Below are 23,150 nucleotides of genomic sequence, written 5' to 3' on the forward strand. Positions count from 1 at the left end.
CACAGGAGACAGCTCCTGCCCCTGACCTCCACCCTGCTGCACACTGGCCTGAAATCTCACCCTCTGTGTTAGTTTGCTTTCTTTTAAGGTGATAAAGCCTTCAGGCCAAAAGCAGCTCAGAGGAGGAAAGGGCTGACTTGCTTACACTGCCAGGTTATGATCTGTCATTGAGGGGCAGTCAGTGCTGGAACGGAAGCAGAAACCACAGAGGAGCGCTGCTCACTGGCTCGCTCGGCACTCATGCTCAGCTCGCTTCTCTCCACAGCCCAGGTCCACCTACCTAGAGACGGTGACGCTCACAGTGGGCTGAGCCCTCGGGCATCAACCAAGACAGTCTCTCAGAGTCATGGCCACAGACAAGCCTACCGAGACAGTTCCTCTCAGATTACTCTAGACCATACCTAGTTGACAAGCAAGGCTAACCAGAACACCCTCAGAAGACTTCACCAAGGCTCTGGACAGAGAGCTGACCTGGCTCTGCCCTGACCTCTGACCTACAAACTGGTAGGTTACTCTGCTGATATGGGGGTATCCACTTGGGTATTTCTGATGAGACAAAGAGCCCACCAGGGTTGGGACAACAGGGCAGCTCACCGATCTCCTCAATGGTGTATTCCTTATCCTGAAATGTCACTCGGTCTGTCCGGTACACAGGGGCCTTGACCCTGTGCTGTTGGCAGAAGAGCTGGAGGAGCTGGGAGGGGCGGAGCTGGTCTCTCCACTGGTTTGGTCCAGAGCTGAGGCCCAAGTACAAAGACTAAGATGAGACACTCCAAGAGCAGAGGGAGGCGCTTTCGGTAGCCTTTGTACCCCGCACTCACACAACACTACCCACCCTTCACGATCAGAGCTTGTGTCCTTTCCCACAGCTCAGCATCCCCATTAGACAGATGGGGAAACAGAGGCCCAAACAGCAAATGACTGGAGCCCTCATGAAACTGGAACTCAAATGCCATATGCAAATGCCCCTGGCAGTCACAGTATCTCCTCAGACCCAGCTGAAGCATGTGTTTCATGCTATCTTCTCCGTTATTTCTCTCTGTCATCCCTCCTTCTATCTTTCTAGGTACCCAGTCCTGAAGACCTTTCTGTGTGTGTCACAAGAGACTGAAGTCAGGTGTGGTGGTGCATGTCTTTAATCTCAGCACTCAGAGACAGGTGGATCTCTGAGACTACGGACAGCTTGGTCTACAAGGTGAGTTCCTGAACAGCCAGGGCCACACTGAAACCCTGTCTCAAAAATAAGGCTGAGTTGTGACATGATTAAGAGCTGGATACATAGATTCAAATTCTAATCTTGCTAGCTACAAGCCTCTGTTTCCACATCTGTGGGATGGGAACAACTGGGTTTCCCATTGTGTTCAAGGAGAGAACACCTGGGCTGGCACCTCATTCTAAGTAAGAATCAGCCTTTGAAATGGATGGATCTAGAAAACATCATATTGAGTGAAGTAACCCAGACCCAGAAAGACAAACATCATACGTACTCACTCACTCATAAGTGGCTTTTAGAAATAAATCAAAGAAAAAACAGCCTACAATTCACAATCCCAGAGAACCTAGACAACAATGAGGATCCTAAGAGAGACAAAAATGGATCTAATCTACATGGAAAGCAGAAAAAGACAAGATCTCCTGAGTAAATTGGAAGCATGGGGACCTTGGAAGAGGGTAGGAAGGGAGGGGAGAGAAAGGGAGGGGAACAGAGAAAAATATATAGCTCAATAAAAACAATTTTAAAAAAGAGCCAGCCTTTGGAGCTTACACACAGTAGGTCTGTGAGAGCCCAGAGCCAGCCTTGGTCACTTACACACAGTAGGTCTGTGGGAGCCCACAGCGAGCTCCAAACTTGGACAGCAGCCTGTTCTCCAGGTCAATGACCGTCTCTCCAATCTTCTCATCCTTGGAGAGGAGGTCATAGTCGTAGAGTGTGATCTTCAGGTCCTTCTCTAGAGGCAGGGTGCAGGTGAGCTCAAACATCCTGTAGGGGAGCCAGCAGTCTCAGACACCCAGTGGGGAGGCAAAGAGCAGCAGGACAAGGGCAGGGGATTGAAAGTCAACCTAGAGGGGTTACCCTCCTCAGGTCTCCTGTCACTTCTAGAACAAGCTACCCACAGTGCAGCTCTACTGGGTAGGCCTCTATGCGTGTGTGTGTGTGTGTGTGTGTGTGTGTGTGTGTGTGTGTGTGTGTAAACGTGTGTTTTTCCTAAGCTGAGCTGGCTTCCTGGTTTGTGCACCCCATAATGAACAGATGAATGAGATGGAACACAACACTGACATTCATGTTTCTACCGTGGCAACAGGAGACAGAGATGGGAAACTGTAACTGAGGGCACGTCCAAAAGCTACTTCCAGACTCTCGGGGCTATAACACCAACTTCCAAGATGGAATAGAAGGAGGGCTTATGGAAATGGCTCTTAGGAGGGAGTTCCTGTGGAGTCTACACACACACACACACACCACATAACCACCATCCCTGTGCTAGGTGCCAGAGCTCATGAAACCTCGTCTCCCCACCCTCCATCCTCTCCTATGCATGGTGGCACACTGCTGTTGGCCGGGACTGCCTCTCTCCAAAATCTGCAGAGTGGCTTTGACTGAGCAAAGAGAGGTCAGCATGAATGCAATGTGTCACTTGCTATATGGGAAGACCAGGAATCCACAGGAGCTAGAGAAACAACAGCCATATGCCCCCCTCACATAAAAATACTCATGACCAAACAGCAGCTCGGGCTCCCAGGAGCCACCCATATAACATAGCACTCAGCCCCCTCCTCTCGTTCTTAGAGTCCCTCCTGCCCTGGCTGTCTTGGGTCCCCTAGCTGACTCCCATAAAAGCACGTAGACACTAAGAGTAACTGCTGGTGACTTAACATCTGGGACAGATAGAGAGAGTAAGGGACTCTGGTGGAAAACCAGCAGGTCCTCATAAAGCCTCTTAGCTAATACCAGAGACAATGTCCTCATTTGGGCAAATGTACCAGTCAGGTAAGATGCTAAGGGGGGATTGGGGTGAAGGATATATGGGAACTCCACACTATAAGAAATGCATCTTCTGCCGGGTGGTGGTGGCACATGCCTTTAATCTCAGCACGCGGGATGCAGAGCAGGTGAATCTCTGTGAGTTTGAGGCCAGCCTGGTCTACAGAGTGAGTTCCAGGGCAGGCTCCAAAGTTACAGAGAAATCCTGTCTCGAAAAAACAAGAAAGGAAGAAAGGAAGGAAGGAAGGAAGAAAAGAATGCATCTTTTGAGTATTCATGTAGTCTCTGGTTTTGGAGGTAACTGTTTCTGTGTTTAGCCAGGAGCTCATAAAGATCCAAGATAAAGGTTCTGCTAAAGATGAAGATTTCCTGAGTGACAGTCACATCTGCCCACTTAACTATGAGGCATCCGTGCCAGTCCCTTTACCCCAAACCCAAGCCACTTTCTGCTTACTTTCCAAATACAGGCTCCAGGGTGCAAGGGATGTAGTTATCCTGGTCACTCACTGATTTCTTCCCTATGGAGATCTTGATGTATGGGTCACACTGGAGGACACAGAAATGTACATGTAAAATCACTGGGTCAAGGAGTCTTCGGGGCTTCTGGCTTCCAATGACAAACAGATTGTGTCCTGTCGGACCAGGGCCCATCCTCCATACCACATGACACCACATCACACCATACAACACCACACCTCACCACACTGTACCACAACACACTACACCACACCACACCACACAACACTACAGGACAGTACACTATACCACACCATGTCATACACACCAAACCATACCATACCATACCATACCACACCACACCACATCATACCATACCACACCACACCACACCACACCACACCACACCATAACTACACCACACCATATCACACCATAACACACCACACCATACCATACCAATACCATACCACACCACATACACTGTACCATACCACACCAAATCCCAGCATATCATGACATACCTCACTCTGTCACACACTATGGCCAGACAGGTCTTCTAGCCTCACATCCAGCAGGGGGAAGGGTGAGTGTCCTATACTCCTAACCCACTGGCACATGGGAAGAGGTAGGTGTGGTTAGACCCCAACCTTCATACACATACAACCATATATTCCTAGGCAAGATTGGGGTCCCCTCTATCTTCAAATGGCCTAGTTCCAAAGATGGAAAGAGACAGACAGGGCCACATTTTGTCCACTAGAACAGCGTGGGCCTGTCTTCTGTGTGCTACCTGTAAGCAGCAGCAGACTTTGCACCATCCTGCAGGAATACGACAAGAGAGAGGAACAGGGGTAGCACAGCGCCATGAAGGCTTGAAGAATATAAGCCAGGACGACAGTCATAGCCCGGAGGCCACCTGTGCTGCCCAGGCTAGATCTAGTGTGTGACCCCTCATCTTTGAAAGGCCGGACTGTGTGGATGGGACACCAGGATTCTGCCCCCAACCATAGGGACGCATCCTGGCCCTGAACCCATCTAAGAGGACAAGGAAGGACCCAGGCTTGGACCTCTGAACTCCAGCCGCTGCCACCCCTGCCTCGCTGTTCTCTCTCCCTTTCCAGGTCCTCGCTTTCTGCCAATGCCTCTCCTTCAGCTCCCCCTCCTCCTCCAGCTCTGGCCAGGACTTAGCTCTGTTTCTTGCTTCAGACATGAAATTTAAGGGAAGATCTAAAAACTCAGTAATCCAGAGAAATGATATTTTACTGTGGTATTTTGTGTGCCAGAGAGATGGCTCAGAGGTTAAGAACTGGATGCTCTTCCAGAGAACCCTGATTCTATTCCCAGAACCCTCATGGCATCTTACAACTCTCTAATTCCAATTCCAGAGGATCCAATGGTGCACTCTTCTGGCCTCTGTGGACACCAGCACAAATGTGGCACACACACACACACACACACACACACATGCACACGCACACGTATATGTATGTATATTCGCAAAATACTCATACACATAAAGTAATAATAAAAATAATTTTTATGAAGCCAGTCCCAACAGCCTGTGATGAACAGACCCTCAACATTAGCAGAACAAGCCTTCCGTTTCCCTGTGCCTCTATCCCCATAGCCCACAGATGTCACCAGTCTGCGCCCTCCTCCCTGCACTCCTCCCCTCCCAGGATTGAAACCTCACCAGGCTCAGCCTGAACCTCTACCCACATTACCACATGCCATAGCCCAGTGCTAACTGTGAATTGAGCAATCAGTTTTTAAGCCTTTGCCTACGCTCCTGTCACTCTTAAAATCCAACTTCCTGTCCTTCCCAGCCTCCCAACATTCATGTGCCCACAAGGGTCCTATTCCTTCCTTCAACGTTTCCCCATTTCTTCAGAGTCCCAAAGAGACTCTAGCCTCCCTGAGGTTGCTCCTCACATAGACTACCCAGCTCCTATTCAGCTCTGCAAGTGTCTTTGGGTTCCCTGGTTCACTGTGGTCTTCCTGAGACAGGAACTCTGTCTGCTTTCTTCAAGTCAAACTTGCTATTGCTCTCAGGGGACCAAAGGCTCCAAAAATATTACCTTGCCGTTGGGGTCCTTGGGTTGTAAGCCAAATGCTCGAACGATGTAAATACGGACCAAGCATTCCTGGGGACCCTGAGCAGCCAGCTGGTGGAATTGCCTTGGGGGTAGGGGAATAGATGGATCTTCTGGGAGGGGATAAATTTTGAAGAGACCCTAAAAAAAATGGTGACTTGATTTTCATTTTTGTCATCATCGTCAATAATACAGTAACCAACAGGACCACTGCTCTCATTTGTGGGAGCCATCACAATGGGGATCATAGAGCCAAGCCCCAAACTGGCCCACACCACCATCCAATTTTGCATCAACTACAAGGTCACCCCCAAGGACACCAGTAGCAGCACCATGGTTGTTGTTGCCACTGCCCCTCCCCCGTTTGCTTATTGCTGCAACCTCAGCCATAGGTCAAGCCAGAGATGGACCTTAAATTCTCCGATGACAGACGGATCATCTGTTTCCTCTTGAGTCTTGCCTCGGTAGAGCTTGAAGGTATTACAAAAGTCTGACAGGCCCTCAAAAGCCTCCACATTCTCCAACTGTGTATCATAGACCTGTCACGGGGAGAAGAAGAGACTCAAGAGCAAGAAATTAGGGGGACAGAAAGGAAAGAAACAGGAAAGGAAGGGAAACCAGGCAGTGTGGGTGAAGGAAGAGAGGGTGGTACATTTGACCGGATCAAACGTTAACAGAAGAACAAAAGCAAACAGAAGGGTGGGGTTGGAGTGGTGGAGGAAGGAAAGACAAGGAGGAAAAGGGGAGAAAAAGAAATGAAAAGAGAGAAAGCCAGGGAAGGGAAAGGAGGAAGGCATTGTTAGTCTACAAGTGTGTAGGGTTTTAGCTTAATCAGATTTTCAGGTTACCTGAGACTCACAAAAGTCACATGTTTTAAGGGATTAAGATTACAAACAAATGTAAAATTAATCTTCTGTGTAAAGAGTGAGTCATAATCCTCATATATTCTGTAATTCACTTTATTTGAATCATTTGATCTCAGCCTTGACTGTTTATTGGTTTCCAATCTCTTATAATTTACATGAGTTCCTAAGGTTAAAAGACGGCTCTGAATGCTGCCTTAGCCCTCAGTGAAGTTCAAGGTCTAGCATTTTATGGCTGAATTCTTAATATTCAATAGTTTGTGTTGTTTCCTCCTCTCAAATCTTATTTTTCTGTAACGTATGATGAGGAGTATGGTGGTGCATGCCTGTGATCCCGCACCCAGGCACTGTAGGAGGCTCGGAAGGTCCCAGCCATCCTCACTACATGGTGAATCTGAGGACAGACAGCCTAGGGCACAGAAGTTCTTGTGCCTCCCAAAAGTGTTTAAAAGTACAATGTCTTTTGAATTCTCCAGGTAAGGAAGGATCTGGGGATTTGGGGCCTTGTTACTAATTTCTAGTTTTAAAGTCTTGCGATTAGAAAGTGGTACATGGGCCATTGCCTCTTCTCAAAAACTCAAGGCTTTCTTCTCAGCCTGGTATGTGGCCAACCTCTCTACCTGAATCTCTCTATTGGAGTTAGAGAGCATTTCCAGACCTGATGGTGAATGTTGCAGTAAGGCCAGGCATGGAGGCCCACACTGTTAATCCCAGGACTCGGGAGGCAGAGAGTCAGGTAGATCTTTGTGAGTTTGAGGTCAACTTGGTACACACAGTGCGTTCCAGGCAGCAAGGGCCGTGCAGGGAAGAAGGGGGATGGGGCGGTGGTGGCAGAAGCGGAAGGAAAGGCTATAATGAGTAACTGGTGCTACATGTACTGATAAGGCAGATGGCTCGGGTCTAAGGTTTACATACATTTGTATTTACATAGCCTTGTAAATGTCTAGTTTCATATGTGTTCCTAAAATTCTTTCTAGAGTCGGCTCTCCCTCCTCATCCTCCTCTTCTTTCTCATCCCCAGCAGCCAGTTTTAGGCAAGATTCTCCTCCTCAATATTAACCTTGACACCGTTTGCTTAAAACCTACTTACAGACGTAATTTATCAATTGAGAAAAGATCTGTCCACTCTGTTTATTCTGCAACACAACTGTGAGAACTCACTGCACATCTCACCTTCCCTCCTTCTGCACTCACTGCTACATCTTCAGTAAGAACGATGTTTCCGCGGTCTCGCTACCCTGACCCTCCCACTAGTTCACTTGGGCTCCAGAGAACAATGCGATCATGACTAGTTCCTGTGCTGAGCTCTTTCCAAATCTCAGCTTGTTGGTCCCAGGAATCCCCTCGGCAACTGGCTGTTGCCTGGATGCTTGCCAGGCAGTATGGCTGGCCCTCTGCCACCTGTGTGTCACTGACAATCCTGTGTGCTGTTTCAGGGTCTCTGGATTTGTGTAGTTGGGGAAGCTGAAGTCACCTTGACTTGTTTTCTGTTTTAAAAGACCTTTTCAAACCATATATTCAAGTGTTCTTTCACAGCGGTGAAATTTGATTAAACGGTTACATGTTTCTGTCTAACTTCCCTGTTTGTGATGTCATTCTCAAAGACTCTGATGTCTGCAGTGTCCGGTCTCCTGTCCCCGGCCTCCGCACCTGCCGCCTTCTCTCTGTGCCTCAGGACTTTTCCTCTCCATTTTCTCTGTGTCATGACTGTCACTGACTGTCACCTCTGCCCTCTATGCCCTGACTGTGTTTTCCACGCTGCCATTCTGTCCTGTCCACCGTTCAAGATCATGCTTTCTCTGCCGCTAGAGTCCTTCCTGTTCATGGACCTTGTCCATTCTTGAGTCCCTTCCTACATGCTTCCCATTCTGAAGTTTCCTTTCTAAAACGTTCACAGCGAAACATTCCTTCTCCTCTGATCCCTGGCAAAACAGCCCTGGTAGGCACGCGGCCTCTTCTCTCTTTTATTGGTTTGATTTCTACTTTCTCTTCTTTTTTCCACTTTGGATCTTTGAATTAATGCTGTGCAATTACACTTACTAACCACTAAATGAGTTGGCTTTTTCTAGCTCGGCTATTTCCTTCCTTCCCACGTGGAGGCACAAAGCCTCCTACAGACATGGCTCCTCCATGTCGCTCCACCTACCCAGCTCCTCTGAATCACACCAGGTCTAGGCTTCTGCAGTCAGCCTGACCTGCCTTCAGAGCTCCTGCAGCCTTGGAAACAAGAGGCACACTTCCTACTTCACGTTGCAAGAGCTTCACTCTGAGACTATTATGAAAATTTCCAAGTATAGGAAAGTAAAGAGAAACAGCAATAAAGCCTGTGCATCTAGTCGCTGTCTGACACAGTTACCGCATTCCCACTTGGAAGTACACTTTCATAGGGCTTTATGAGAACCTGTCCCCATGAGCTGCCATCATCCTTCATGTCCCGTGGCCCCTGCCCAATCTCAGTTGTCCTTGAGCAGCCCTTACTTATATTTTGGAGTCTGCGGCTTTTATTTGTTTCCAGCTTCTCTGAAAAATGGATTTTGTGGGTTTGAATGATTTCCAAGAGAAAAGGGGGAAAATGCTGACTTATGCAGGCATGTTCATGCTGGGAGTCCGAATGAAATACTTTATAAACTTCCAACTGGATGGACTTTTTGTTTAAACTTATTAATTCCTCAATTTATTGTACTTTAATATGTCCTGACTGATTTCTGTCTTGGGTAACTTATCATTAACCTAATTTGTGATTAGGTTTTATAAATGCGCTCTGAGTGTTAGGTAGAAAATGTATTCCTTATTTTTTATTACTTTTGTCTTCCATTTTAAAATTATTTTTGTTGCCTGTTTCAAGACTACAAATTGAGTGTTTTATTAAGTGGCAACGTAACGAGCTGGAGCTTAAAGAAAAGCCTTAGCTTGTTGTTTGGTTCTTTTATTTACTGTCTATTTGGTCAAAGATGTAGTATATTAAAATTTCCTCCTCAACTTTAATTTCTGCTATTTTGAGATGTTACCTTTTAAGATAAAATTTTATATATCCCTATTTTTGCTCTGAGTATTTCAAAGCTCTGGGAGCCTTTATTTGGGAAATACGTCTTTTACCAAAGAAAGAAAACCACTGCTTTGTTCTTTGCTTTCTACTTTAAATTCTACACGATTCCTCTTTATTTACACTGAACCTGATTATGTCTCCCAAGATAGCATGAAATATTGCTTCCTGGAATGCTGTTTTCCCCCAGCCATTCTACTTTAAGGAGAGTGCAATGAATCTTTACTTTTAATGTAGTCTCGAAGTCCTTATCATTTAGCAGGAGAGTTTGATGCATTCTTGTTTATTAGAAAAGTTAATATGTTTGTCACTTTTTCTGATTTTAATGCATTTTTTTGCTGTGCCCTGTAATTTCTTTATTTTGCTGTTTAGACCATGAGCTTTTACCCCCTTTGCTAGTGATTTCCAAAGTATAGTTCTTTTTCTCTCTGTATCCCTCTGTCATACTATAAGCAGGTTTTGTTGGTAATGGTAGTCTTCCTATATTTACCGATATTAAAGGACCAGCATTCCTTTCAGGTCTCATTTTGTCCCAGAAATAGTTTGGATGCCTTTGTTCTGGAGAGCCTCTGCTCACTTGGCTGCTGTTGGAGACCTCCTCAGAGAGGTCAAGCGGGAGGCCGAGTGCCAGCTCCGCATCCGGCATCCTCCTGAGGAACAGGAGGCTGGGGCCTCCGGCCACCCTGGCAGCAATCCTCACCCTTGCTTGCTTTGTCCCATTTCTTGGCAAGGCCATCGCACCCTACGCCAGACCTAACTGGCCAAACCTTCTTCCTGGTACGCAAATAGTTCTGTCTGTCTGCCCAGCTTCACACGCCCAGCCACGAAGCCAGAAGGACTTGCTGCCTGAGGTGCTGTTGGGCTCCTGCGGCTCCATGGCAGGGCAGCCAGGACTCTAGGTCCAGCAACCAGACAAGAGTCCAGAGGACTGCAGGGACACCACCACTTTGTGAAAATGTACCCTCCAGAGTCCCCACCCAGGGCTTTCAGAGGCAGAGGATCCAGCCCACACCCCTCCACCTAGCTGAAACTTTCCATAATCCAGTCCCTTGATGGCACCCTCATCTCCTGGCCTGAGTCCTCTGCTTGCTCTCCCAATCATGAATGAGGCTGTGAAGTACAAGCTCACCGTCATTTTAGAGTCCAGAAGAAACAACATAGGTCATCTGACTGTACTTGTCTCATATAAATAAGAAATCATATTCAGGAAATTGTGTCCCATGTCATAGTCAATACATACTTAGCATGAAAACTCATACATTGTATCTGACATTTGGAGGTAGCTGGTCACCTGACATCAGAGACCACATAACACCTTGGAGAGCAATTTTTGAGTCATCTTTGGTTATCTTTCTAAAAACTAGTCTACCTTGAAAAAGTGTAATTGTAGAATTCCCTCAAAATATCAGAAATTGAAGGGCACTTCTCCGTTTTTATTCACAGAAACAAAGTCTAGCATCTTTATTATATTTGTTAGATAACTTCTTGTCTCTTGTAAGGGTCAAAGGTTGGAGTCAGAAGTAAATCCTCAATTGGGTTTCACTACAGCATTTCTACTGCAGAATGGTTTCCTAAAACCTCCAAAGGCAACAGGAGGATGCCACAAAGCCCTCAGCAGCCACCATGGTTAGGGACATCAGCAATTTGCAGTTCTAGTAATTCTTCACTTTGAAAATCTGTGACAGGGCCAGCCTCGCTTCTCTTTTTCCTTTCTGGAGAGAGAGCTAAAGAGGCATTTTAAAGCAAGCCCTGACATCATTTCACCTACAAATACTTTGGCATTTTCTTTCTTGGTATTCTTATATTTATCATTCATTTAGCGTGTATACACACACTCATGCCATGGCACACACACAGACTCTACCAGAGGATCGAGTTAGGACCGTCAGTCTTGGTAGAAAGCAGTTTTACCCCCGAGTCATCTTGCTGGTTGGTTCCATTTGTCTTTCATCCTTTGATACCGGGGATCAAACCCAGGACCCCACACATGCTGGCCGACACTCCACAGAACTCACCCCACAGCCAGCATTTATTTCAGTATTGTTAACACTCTCCCACAGTGCTTTCTCATTCACCGTGGTCCACAGTGATTTCTCGTTCCAAATCCATGCCCTGACGTAGGGTGACCTTCATTAGACACTGACTCGTGAAAACATCCCTGGTGTCCTAGTGTAACTGCACGCTTCTCATCCCTGAACCTAACGACTGGGGACACTGGGGGAGAGGTCTTACCTTCAGTGTGTCAAAATCCTTCTCCAGGTAGGAGCCGCACTTTTCGCTCTCCCCGATAGAGGCAAAAAATTTGCTCCACCAGTCAATGAACTCCTCCTCCTGAGCAGAGAGAAGGGAGAGGGCTTAGAGACCATCTGCCAACCAAGGCCTTCTGAATGGGAATTTTCCTCTTAAGGCTTCAGGATGACCTGGATCCCAAGGCTTGCCTGCAAGTGATCAAGGGGCTTGGAAAACAGGGAGACAGAAACCTCTGCCGCTTTGGGGCAAAGGCCATGCAGACTGGGGAAGTTTGCACCACCTGAATGTTACTTAGAAACTGGCTCAGGCCTGGCTCCATTTTCATCCCTGTGTTCCCATCAGGCACTCAGGCCTTTCTTGTCTTTCTGTGAGGCAGGAATAACCACAGTAACATGTAGCATCCCAGGGACAAATTGGTTACGGTCCAAAGAGTAAGCAGAGTTCTCTGCAGGGAGGATATGGAGAAAGCATTGCCTAAAAGTAAGGTTAAGGCAGAGCCCAGGCAGCTCAGTGACCCAGTCCACACCTCTGCCTTCTGAACTGGGAACCAGAATGCAGACTTCTCAAGGTGGAATAGAGGCAGAGTTCCTAAAGATGAGCAGGCATTTGTCACATGACTTTTATTCAAGATGCTGGTCAGTGAGGAGGGCTAGGGAACACAGAGTGAGTTGTGACAACTCGCTCTGCCCTATCTGCCCTTCATCAGCCGTAGTCACTGGAAGGGGCCCACTGCCTGCCCCACAAACCTCCCTCCACACCTTCCAGCTCGGCTCTTGCCTCAGCCCTTCCCCAGCTCTGTTCTAGAATATGCCTTTTCCTTAGAGAATCAGCAAGCTCCCTGAAGGATTGGCCCCAGAAACCTATTCGGGACAGGGTCCTCCCTCAGGCTGAGGCTTCTCCATACCACTGAAACCCAGGCAGTCCAGTGAGAAAGGCTAAGAGCAAGATGTTGGTACGTAACATTCTGGAACCACGACTGAAGGCTGAGTAGAACACCTCCTAGAAGCTGCACCAGTCTAGAGTGAACTGAGTATCCACTCATGAACATACTTAATCCTCCTCGAAGCCAAACCCTTTTAGTTCCCACATTTGAATGAACCAGGTCAAGGGATCCAAGCAGGCAGTGTGGGTACCAGAGGTACCCAGAGTTCTTGTCCACCCTGGAAGTGCAGTCCTAGCATCTCCCAGGACCCCACACAGCAGAGAATGAGTGTCAGCATGAGGCTGTCACTTACCAGGAGGATCTTCTGCAGCCACAAAAGAAAAAAAAATGGTTCAGATGGGTTAAAGTGCAGGGAGACAGAGCTTCTGGCCTTAGAGGGCTCCAGCAGATACCAGTACAGAGCAACGCAAAGAGATGCGGTAGGCAGGCTCTCACTGAACACACACGAAGACCAGCACGCATGAGACAATGTTTACAGTCAGGTCCAAGGGAGGTGAATGTGCTGAATCACACAGGACATACAGGAACACCGAGACAAGCATACAGGCTTAGGTAGGAGTGGTTAGAATGGGACACTGTTTAGCTGTTTGACTCTTCCTAAGGTTTATTTCCTTTCCCAGCCCAGGTATTTAAAACTTTAACAGGTTAACTCTGGCAAGACAGGCAGTCAACCAGTATATTCGACACAAAGAAAAGACAGGAACACAAGAGCTGTGGGAAAAATATTATATAGTTCTCTGTCTTTAAACATACACACACACTGAGAGAGAGACAGAGACAGGGAGACAGGGAGACTAGGAGACAGAGGAGGAGAATAATACCATCAACAGTAACACTCAAATAGACAGACTTCTTGAAAACTGAAAACAGGAAGAATACCTTTATTTCTGGAACCCTTGGAGCACTTAGGGGGAAAAGAGCCAAAAGCAAGTCTCAATAAAAACTGAGAAATAAACTCATGGTGGTCACCTCTCTGACCATTCAATAAAGCTTAAAATTAATAAGAAACGATAAAATGTCCCAGACTGTTAGACATTTAAAGACATATTCTTATAACCCCACGGAGTCAGAGAAAAGCAGGACTAGATTCAAGACACCCAGGTTGCAGACAGGCCCACAGGCACTGGGAAACTCAATCTGAAATGCTCTTGCTTTTATACAGAAAAGATAAAAATACACATGGTGGCTCACAACCATCTGTGATGAGGTCTGGTGCCCTCTTCCGGCCTGCAGACACACACAGAGAGAATATTGTATACATAATAAATAAATATTTTCAGCTAGGTGGTGGTGGTGCACGCCTTTAATCCCAGCACTTGAGAGGCAGAGATAGGCGGATCTCTGTGAGTTCGAGACCAGCGTGGTCTACAAGAGCTAGTTCCAGACCTGTGGGAAGCCCAAGGACCGCCCACCTCTATCCAGGTCTAGTAAGGTGAGCATCCAAACTGCCTAGGCTCCCCCAAAGCCAGTACGTGCAATAGGATCAAAAACCCACTGCCATTGTTCTTGAGTTCTCAGTAGTCCTCATTGTCCGCTATGTTCAGCTAGTCCGGTTTTATCCCATGGTTTTTCAGACCCAGGCCAGCTGGCCTTGGTGAGTTCCCGATAGAACATCCCCATTGTCTCAGTGTGTGGGTTAGGTCAGGGAACCCTGATTACTCTTCGAGCTGATGAGGGAGGGGGACTTGATCAGGGGAGGGGGAGGGAAATGGGAGGTGGTGGCGGGGAGGAGGCAGAAATCCTTAAATAAATAAATAAATTTAAAATAAATATATATATATATATATATATATATATATAAAACTAAACAAATAAATAAAAAGCTGATGACCATCAAAAAAAAAAAAAGAGCTAGTTCCAGGACAGGCTCCAAAGCCACAGAGAAGCCCTGTCTCGAAAAAACCAAAAAAACAAAAAGAAAAAGAAAAAAATAAATAACCTGATAATTTATGAGACTGGAAAGAGCAAAAAAGTAAGTAAAACATAAAATTAAATTTAAAGTAAAATTGTAAGGAAATAAACATATCAGAAAGGGGAATATCACAACTGATAACTAATACCCTCAAAAAAAGAGATGAAATAAAAAGAGATTATGGGGAAGAATAAAATAGTCCCAAATCTATGACAAAATCCTGGAAAAATCCAGATAAACTAGGAGATTTTTCTAGAAAAATATGAATGTCAACATCATTGCAAAAATAATAGAAAACAAGAAGACACTGCTGTCCTTAAAAGTGAAAGAAAGCACTTTCAAAAAATATCTGCCAAGGGAGCTATCAAGCCAGGAGACTTTTTGTTTGGAAGAAAGTTCTACAAGTCTTTAAAGAATAAATTATTTTTTGGTGCACAGGATAGAAGAAAAAAAGATGAAAAATCTCCCCTTCATCTGTGACAAAGAAGCACAGAGGAGAGATGGATGGAGGGGGAACATGCGTAACTCTCACTCCTGAGTACAGATATAAAACTTGCAGATGAAGACACCTGGTGAGGTACAGCTGGATCGTTATAGAACATGAGGATGGCTCACCAGAGATAGCTAAGCATCACGGGCCAGGGAAGCGGTTCATACCTGTCATCGCAGTACGCTAGAGGCTGAGGCAGGAGCATTTCCACCAGTGTGATGTCAGCCTGGGCTATGTGGGATTCTGGCTCAAGGGAGAAAAGATGTTTGAGGGGTGGAGAGATGGTCCTGAGTTGGTCCTCTCCTTCCACATCAGTATCCATGGGTTACAGAAAACAAACCCAGTTTCCCAGAATTGTGCAGCAAGTGCTTTACCCACTGAACCATCTCACTGCCCCTCTCCCCTCAAAAGTCACTGTGCTTCAAAAGACACTGCCAAGAATGGGAAGAGGACAATTGGTAGGATGGGAGGAAAATATTAGCAAATCCTACATCTGATAAGAAACTGTATCTAGAATGTTAGAGAACTCACACAACTCACTATTTTTTTAAATACAACTTAAAATAGGCAAAGGGGGTTGGAGAGATGGCTCATGAGTTAAGAATTTATACTACTCTTGCAGAGGACCGAGGTTCAATCTCCAGCACTCACATGGTCCCTCACAACCACCTATAACTGCAGTTCCAGGGATGAATCTGGTACCCTCTTCTGATCTCTGAGGACTCCTGTATGCACATGGTGCACATAAACTCACACAGAGATCCATAAACAAAACAATCAAATAAATCTTTGAAAGTGGGCAATTGCTACAGGGAAGATACACAGCAGCCAATAAGAAATAAAACATGGCCACTGCCCACCTCATCAGCAGAGAGATGTGAACCAAAACCACAATGAGAATCAGATAACACAGTAGGGTGACTCCTCAGACAGGCAGGGAACACAGTGGCAGTGGCAGGGGCTGTGGGGAGAAGCTGGTGAGAATGTAAAACATGGTGAACACTGTGAAACATCTGGCCATTCTGAAAAGAGGCAAGGGGTGCATTCCATATGACCCCTTCCCCCAGTCTACTCTTGATACACATCCTAGAAAAATGAGGATGATCCAAAAACAGGCACTAGAAAGTGCCAAGCAGCCTTTTTCGGAATGGCCACCAAGTGGGCATGACTCAAAGCATGTCTTCTGAAGAACGTTATTCACATACTTGGCAACATTCTACCACCTGGATGAGCCCTGAAAACACGCTAAGCAAAAGGAGCCAATCACCAGAACATACATTGCATAGTTGCATTTGTATGAAATGAGACCGAAGGCCAAGTAGAGTTGGGGATGGCGGAGGCTACAGGGAGTGGGTGCTCTTTCCTGCAGAGAGGGAAATACTCTAAAATGGATTATGGGGATACTGCTCAATTCTTTCACTACACGGGGAGGAAAGCTGCCAAACTGCACACTTTAAATAAGGGCTTGTGTGGACACAGACATCTCAACAAAACTTAGAAAAAAGGACAAATGATCAAACACAAGCTTAGAAGCTCGCACTAAGAATATTGGAAATCTCAATTCACTCTCATCCGTTCTCTATGTACAGCCTCCTTCTGAGCAATTTCTACCCACTTCAAAACTTGCTTTGTCTTTGCAGCGGTAGACATCCCCACCAGACATAAGCTGTACCTCACTTAGGTCTTTATTTTTTGATGTCTTCCCATGGGGGCAGGGTCCCATAACCTTTGATCACATGACCAGTCTCAGTTCTTAGATTACTTCCTGGTAGTAGCTTGCATCCCAGGAGATATGTGATTGATGTGGGAAGGTCATCTGTCTGTTGCTTTCATTGGTTAATTAATGAAGAAACTGCTTGGCCTGATAGGTCAGAACATAGGTGGGTGGAGTAGACAGAACAGAATGCTGGGAAGAAGGAAAGTGAGGGCAGATGCCATGGAGCCAGCCACCAGGTCAGACATGCTGAATCTTTCCCGGTAAGCCACCACCTCGTGGTGCTATATACATTAATAGATATGGGTTAATGCAAGATGTGAGAGTTAGCCAGTAAGATGCTAGAGCTAATGGGCCAGGCAGTGTTTAAAAGAATATAGTTTCCGTGTAATTATTTCAGGTAAAGCTAGCCGGTGGCCAGGAGCTGGGAGGCAGGAAGCTGCCCGCGGCTCCTACTACATGTGATGGGTATATGAGCTCTTAAACACTGGAGGAGGGAAACAAGTGGCTATCTTTGGTTTCAGATACAAAGAACAGATAACGTGTTGTCAAATTACGTATCTAAGGGATTGAAGGTGTGGCTCATTTGATATAATGCTTGCCTAGTCTGTGTGAAGTTTTAGGTTTGTTCCCTAGCATTGCACAGAGCAGGTACGCTGATGCACACCTGTAATCCAGCAGCTGGAAGATGAAGGAATGAGGACCAGGAATTCATGGTTATCCTCAGTTCCAGAGTGAACTTGAGGCTTGCCTAGGATCTATGAGACCTATCTAAAAAAACAATGGTAATAAATGTTTAAGGAAGCATTTTGTCCAGCCAGTTCTTCTCCATCATAGAATAAGAAGATGGAATTTCAAGGGGCATAGAAGCAAGAACCAGAGAGGTATGATGGTTTCAGACAAATCATCCTAACTTCTGCATTCATCCTCTATAAACTGTGGAATTTGGTATACAGCTAGCCAGAGGGCTCCAAGGAACTGTGCCAAGGCACTGGACAGGAAGCCACATAGATATAACACTTCCTGTAGTCCTGTAGAGTGACATGGGACATTAGTGTTACACTCCACCGCTAATCCTGCAGGTTAGGACTGGAGGGAGGGAGGATGGGCGGGAAGAAGAAAGAGGGAGAGAGGGAGAGAGGGGGGAGGGAGGGAGAGAGAGTCCCAGGAGAGGAAGGACTAAGAGAAGAGATGGCAGAAAGCTCAATCTGATCCATGTGTCCCCAGTCAGAGCCCAGAGACGCCACGGTGGACTGGTACTGGGAACCAGGCCGCCCTCCCCGGAGAAATAACATTAAGGAAGGCCAAACCAGAATTTAGCCACCACCCCCCACTCTGGGGTGTGGAGGGGAAAAGTAAGCCCAAAGTGACTAAGTTTAAACCTAAAATGCCTAAGATTACCAGGGATTTTCTGCCATTAGGAAAAAATGAGAGCTCAAAAGGGAGATTAAGTTGACTTACAGAAAATAAAGTGATATTTTTAACACACTCACGGATACGACTTGAAAATATCATTCCTGCCATTACCCCATCCTGGCTTCTGGGGAGTTATTTCAATTCCGTTTCACCTGTCAAGGAAGTTCCAGAATCAGTTAGCACAGCCTTGAGGTGAACTATCCAGGTGTTGGCCAGGTGTGCCCCTGCAACTGGGTCTCCACCCCCAAAAAGGGAGGAAACTGGTCCTGTGGCCTCCAGTGCCAGTGTCCTTGACTTCATCTGGAAATAGCTAAGCATCAACCATGGACCACAGCAAAGAGGAGGAAGAAGCGTGAAGATTGGGTTCTAAAGTGTCATCTGAAGCTTGAGTCGGAGATCTGGCCACTGCTACTGTGACATCCCAGGCCCAGGGTTCAAGACCATTCCTCTTTCCACCAGTCAACAAAGTCAGTTTAATCAAGGCATAGACTGAAGCCTCTTGGATTTCCACTAACAGCCAACATTCAGTTGTTGAGGAATCAAAGTTGGGCAACAAAGATAGTCAACCTAACAGGCACCCCAACTCTCCAAGGCCTGAGTTGGCAAGGTGAGATCCAGACCATCACCCCAGCGCCTCGTGTTTCTCATGACCATGGAAAGCAAAGCTTAGTGGAAATTCTAACTCTTCTTGTGAGGTCAGAGGTACACACACACACACACACATCACTGGGGATGGAACCCAGAGCCTTGAACATGCTAAGCACATGCTCTATTACTAAATTATACACCCTCTTTACCTTATTTTTTATTTTGATGCAGGTCCTCACTAAGTTGCCTACACTAGTCTGGAACTATCGATTGTGACAACTCAACCTCCCAGTGACTGAGGTGACTTACTCTCCCTGCCACAGCTCCTGGACAGAGATTCTCATTCCAGAACATCCACTTGAATCAAACAGAAGGGCTGCTGGCCAAGCTCATTTGCCACCAAGGTTATAAAGCTAAGGTGAGGTCACCAGGCAGAAGCACACCCCCTCTTCTAAGTGGAGCAATGGCTGCTGTTTATGAAACTAAGTGAATATCCCAGACGACACAGAAAGCTGTTCCTCTCTCAGAGAAATAATTTTCAGTCAGCCAGACAATAGAGTATTATGAAGCTCTGTATTGATGTTTAAGAAATAATATGAGCCTGGTATTGGTTGCTATGGTAACTGTTGCTGTTGACAGTGCCAACACCCTCAGTGTGGATACCCAATTTTGCTAACTCGGGTGTGACATCTTCACAGCTCAAATAACAACAAAATGTCAGTTTCCTGAAGTCTAAAAAACTAAGAACAATTTTCTCCTGACACACAAGCACAAACACACATGCAACATATAAGTCTTCAGGCTGACACAGACCAGATATGACTTCAAACCTACCTCACCCTGTGCACAGTAAACCACTTGATACCCTCAAAACCACAAAGACAGATGCCCAAATCCTGCTACCAATGACTCAGAAGAACTCTACACACTCACGGCAAACATCAATCATTTCCAGCTTCCTGTTGACGCTCCCTGAATGCTAGCCTCCTTGTCTGTAAAAGGGTCCCTGCATCCTGCCTTCAGACTGGAACAGCAGAGGGTAAGGGACCCTATGCCATGCATCCTGCTTTCAAGCTGGATCAGCAAAGGGTAAGAGAAGGAAGATCTTTAGCTCAAGTGCTGTATTGCTTACCAAGGCCCAGTAAATACACACACATGAGCTTCGGCAAAGTCAGGGCCTGGTTATCTGTCAGCCTCTTACAGACAGGAACCACATGAGCAGGGCACCTTTGGGGAACCCAGGCTTTCTGGCCATATCTGTATGAGATTCCAGGGAACTGGACTTGCTGAATATGTAAGTACAGGCCCAGAGGGAATGCAGGCTTGCTATATAACTTCCCCTGAAACTTTAGCTAATTTTTGTTTTGAGAAATGTGCCCCACATGGGTGAGGGGCATTCATGGAACCCACGCATCTAGCCACGGGGGTGAGGGAACTGAGGGAGGCAAGCTGCTGACCACATGGGTGAGGGACCTGGGAGACGTTGGGCTTTTGGCCACATGCACGAAGGGCCTGAAGAAACCCAGGTCTCTGGACACATGGGTGAGGGGCCTGAGGGAACTGGGCTGTTAGCCATTTACAGACTCAGAAGTCTAAGTTGGACACAGCTTGGCTCCCTGAGGGTATCATGCAGAAGGCCTGAGAGAATGGAATCTACTCGGTGGGCTGAGAGAAAGAAGATTCCAGATGAGTCTTCTATCCTGTGAAGAAAGCAATGAACATCTCTAATTCGGAATCTGTGGTGGTTCCAGAAGGGCCCCGGGGACGCGGGAGCTTACCTAACCTCCGTTCTGCTTGTGGAGACGGTTTTGCTTAACAAGAGTTCCAGCAATCTACTTAAGAGAAAAAGTATTTTTGAAGGCCTTCCCGGGACTGCAGAAGCATCCATCAAACTACAGACACTAATATTAGCTATCTTAAATTCAATTTAAAAGGGATTTTGGGGGAGCTCTCTCTGTGCCAAAATCAACCCACTTTCTAGTTACCGTGTGCATTTTCATACGCAAAATCACGTTAACTTTGCAAATCTTTGTCAAACGTGTTACTCAGTTCTGATTTCCTGTGCCTCAGCTCCTGTAGAGATGTGTCGGAGTCACAGGGTGAAGGATGGAGCTTCACCAAGAGCGCCAAAGGAGCCCTGTGCCCAGCACAGAAGACTGCACAATTTCTAAGCCCCTTTTAACTCAGGCTAGGGAGTAGACCATGTGCCGGACCAAGAAGGGTAAGAAGGCATTATGTTAAATACTCATGAAAGGGAAAGCTGTGGATATCCCTCTAAGAAAAAGAAGAATCTTTTTCTATGGAAGGACAAGTAGGTCCCTCGTGCCAGGGGAAAGACCCCTTGGGCAGGAGGGTGGTAACAGAACGAGGGCAGAAGCAAGGAGGGTTGGCTGGAAGGAGCTAGGGCTGCCTCCACCCTGATGGGGGCCTGGAGTTTGCCAGACGTTTCACCCCAGGCTGTCCCCCCTGCAGTGTGCACCGAGGGAGGAGGGGTGCACCCCCGAGGAGACCACAGGAATGCCAAGCAGGGGAAAGGCGCCCCGAGCCAAGGGCTCCAGCAACCAGGATCCAATATCGGCGGGGTGACTCCAGCCCCCGTAACAGGAGAGACCGTAAAGTATGTGCTGGGCTTCCCAACCCGCACACACAGCAAATAACCAATTACTCCAAATAGCTAACAGATTGCGGCTCTGACTTCCCTCCTCTCGCCCCCACCCCACCCCATCCCTTCACTTGTCATTTGATGGGCGATTTGTATTTGTTCAGAGAAATCGAGAGAATGAGTCACAAGGAAGACCCAAATGACACCAAGGACAGGCATCAGACACCAAAGCAGAGCTCACGGGAGTCACAGAGATCAGCCTGCGTCCACCCATACCATGGATAACAGGGATACAGTTAATGGCAGGAGATTCTGTAACTTTCAAACGTCTGCAGTGATTCTAACTTCCCCAATACCATGAGTACATGTCCTCAGGAAACCTACACCTATCTTCCTAAGCGGCTCAGCTGATAGATACAGGAATAAGGTAAAACTAAGAATATGGAGTATGGGGAGTCAGTAAAGTCTTGCAAGCATGAAGATCTAAGTTCAATCCCTAGAACCCAGATAAGAAGCTGAGCATAGCAGTACTGTAATCCTAGCGCTGCTGGAGACAGGAGGCTCTCTGGGGCTTGCTGGCTGGCCAGGCAAGCGTCAGGTTCAGTGAGAGGCTGTCTCAAAAAAAGAAGGGGGAGAATGGTTAAGAAATGTCTGACATAGACCTATGGCCTCCATACAACACACATTGCATGTACACAAATACAAACACACATACACAATGAACATGGTTAACGTTAACTCTCGAGTTCAGAGGGGCAGCCTCGCAGCTCGCAGCTCAGAGACGAACTGCCGCTGGAAATGCTCCTCGCTTATGAGCGACGCCCCGTAACTGATTGCTCTGGTCAAAAAACATCTACTTCAAAGTCCTGGGATAAATTGCTGTCGAGACTCATGAATCACAATAAGGCATTCTCTCCAAACTTGGAATTGAGGGAACTAAGGCTGTTCCTGGAGAAAGTGACCTTGAACTAACTGAGTGCTAGGTCAAGACAAGGAGAAGCAAATATCACCTCAATAGGAAAGAACATCCTCTCGTAGAGGCATACTTCTTAGTGAGAAGAACGTGCAGATAGGAAATAAAAAGCAAGTGAGGGAGAATGGGGAAAGAAGTCAGCCTTGAATAGTGATAGTGTTTGCACAAGCATCGTCAGAGAAGCAAGGCGCTAAGCAATAAAGCTGTCCCCACTTTCAGAGATAAATGTGTCTGCTGTTCTTGGTCAGCTACCATGAAATTTCCTACCCACTTCTAAACACAAGTTGCCTCTCTACTTGTATGGCCAAATGGAGGCCAGGAGCCAGACCAATGTCCGGGGTCAAGTGGACCAAGCACCCATTGTTCTCCCTGCAAATGCAAGCTGGGATTCTTCATGTGGACGTTTGAACAGGTTTAGGGGATGACACAAACTTTAGAATATCCTCAACCAACACTGTAGGAATTTTCCCCAAGTAAGATTCCTGCCCAGATGGCCTAGTGTAAAAAGTCGACCCTGCTTTGCTTAGGAAACTCTTACACAGAAATCCATTAGCTCTGACTTTGTTAGATAATGCTGGCTGCCATAGTAAACACACAATCTTCAGCTCACAGAAAAACCCATGGTGAGTGCCTGTGGTTCTGAGTTCCTTCTGATTTCTTTCACCCTGTTGGATTCCCAACTGGCAAAGTAAGACTCTAGAAACTCTAAACTGTCTCCATCTTTTGCTGATCTGAGTTGACTTTTAAAAAGGTCTGTATGTTCAGGGACAGACTCTACCTTGCTCCCAATGCTTAATGAGCGAGAACTTCAAGAACTGTAA

At 46.6% G+C, this 23,150-nt stretch overlaps 1 protein-coding gene across 14 annotated transcripts in view; it reads right to left on the bottom strand.

The window, feature by feature from the left end:
- Dysf (dysferlin) overlaps nucleotides 1–23,150 on the bottom strand; it is a 199,065-nt gene that overhangs the window by 21,716 nt on the left and 154,199 nt on the right. For all 14 annotated transcript variants that reach the window (XM_041645118.1, XM_041645070.1, XM_041645102.1 and 11 more), the window contains 6 exons: nucleotides 11,674–11,772; nucleotides 5,946–6,074; nucleotides 5,521–5,676; nucleotides 3,438–3,529; nucleotides 1,811–1,981; nucleotides 595–737 (listed from right to left, as the gene is read on the bottom strand). In XM_041645118.1, coding sequence (XP_041501052.1) covers nucleotides 595–737; nucleotides 1,811–1,981; nucleotides 3,438–3,529; nucleotides 5,521–5,676; nucleotides 5,946–6,074; nucleotides 11,674–11,772 — 790 coding nt within the window. The remainder of the gene's footprint in view (nucleotides 1–594; nucleotides 738–1,810; nucleotides 1,982–3,437; nucleotides 3,530–5,520; nucleotides 5,677–5,945; nucleotides 6,075–11,673; nucleotides 11,773–23,150) is intronic.

This window comes from Microtus oregoni, unplaced genomic scaffold, assembly GCF_018167655.1.
Source record: "Microtus oregoni isolate MIOR12 unplaced genomic scaffold, Mior012 000002F_ref0000024, whole genome shotgun sequence".
In the NCBI taxonomy this organism is placed as follows: Eukaryota; Metazoa; Chordata; class Mammalia; order Rodentia; family Cricetidae; genus Microtus; species Microtus oregoni.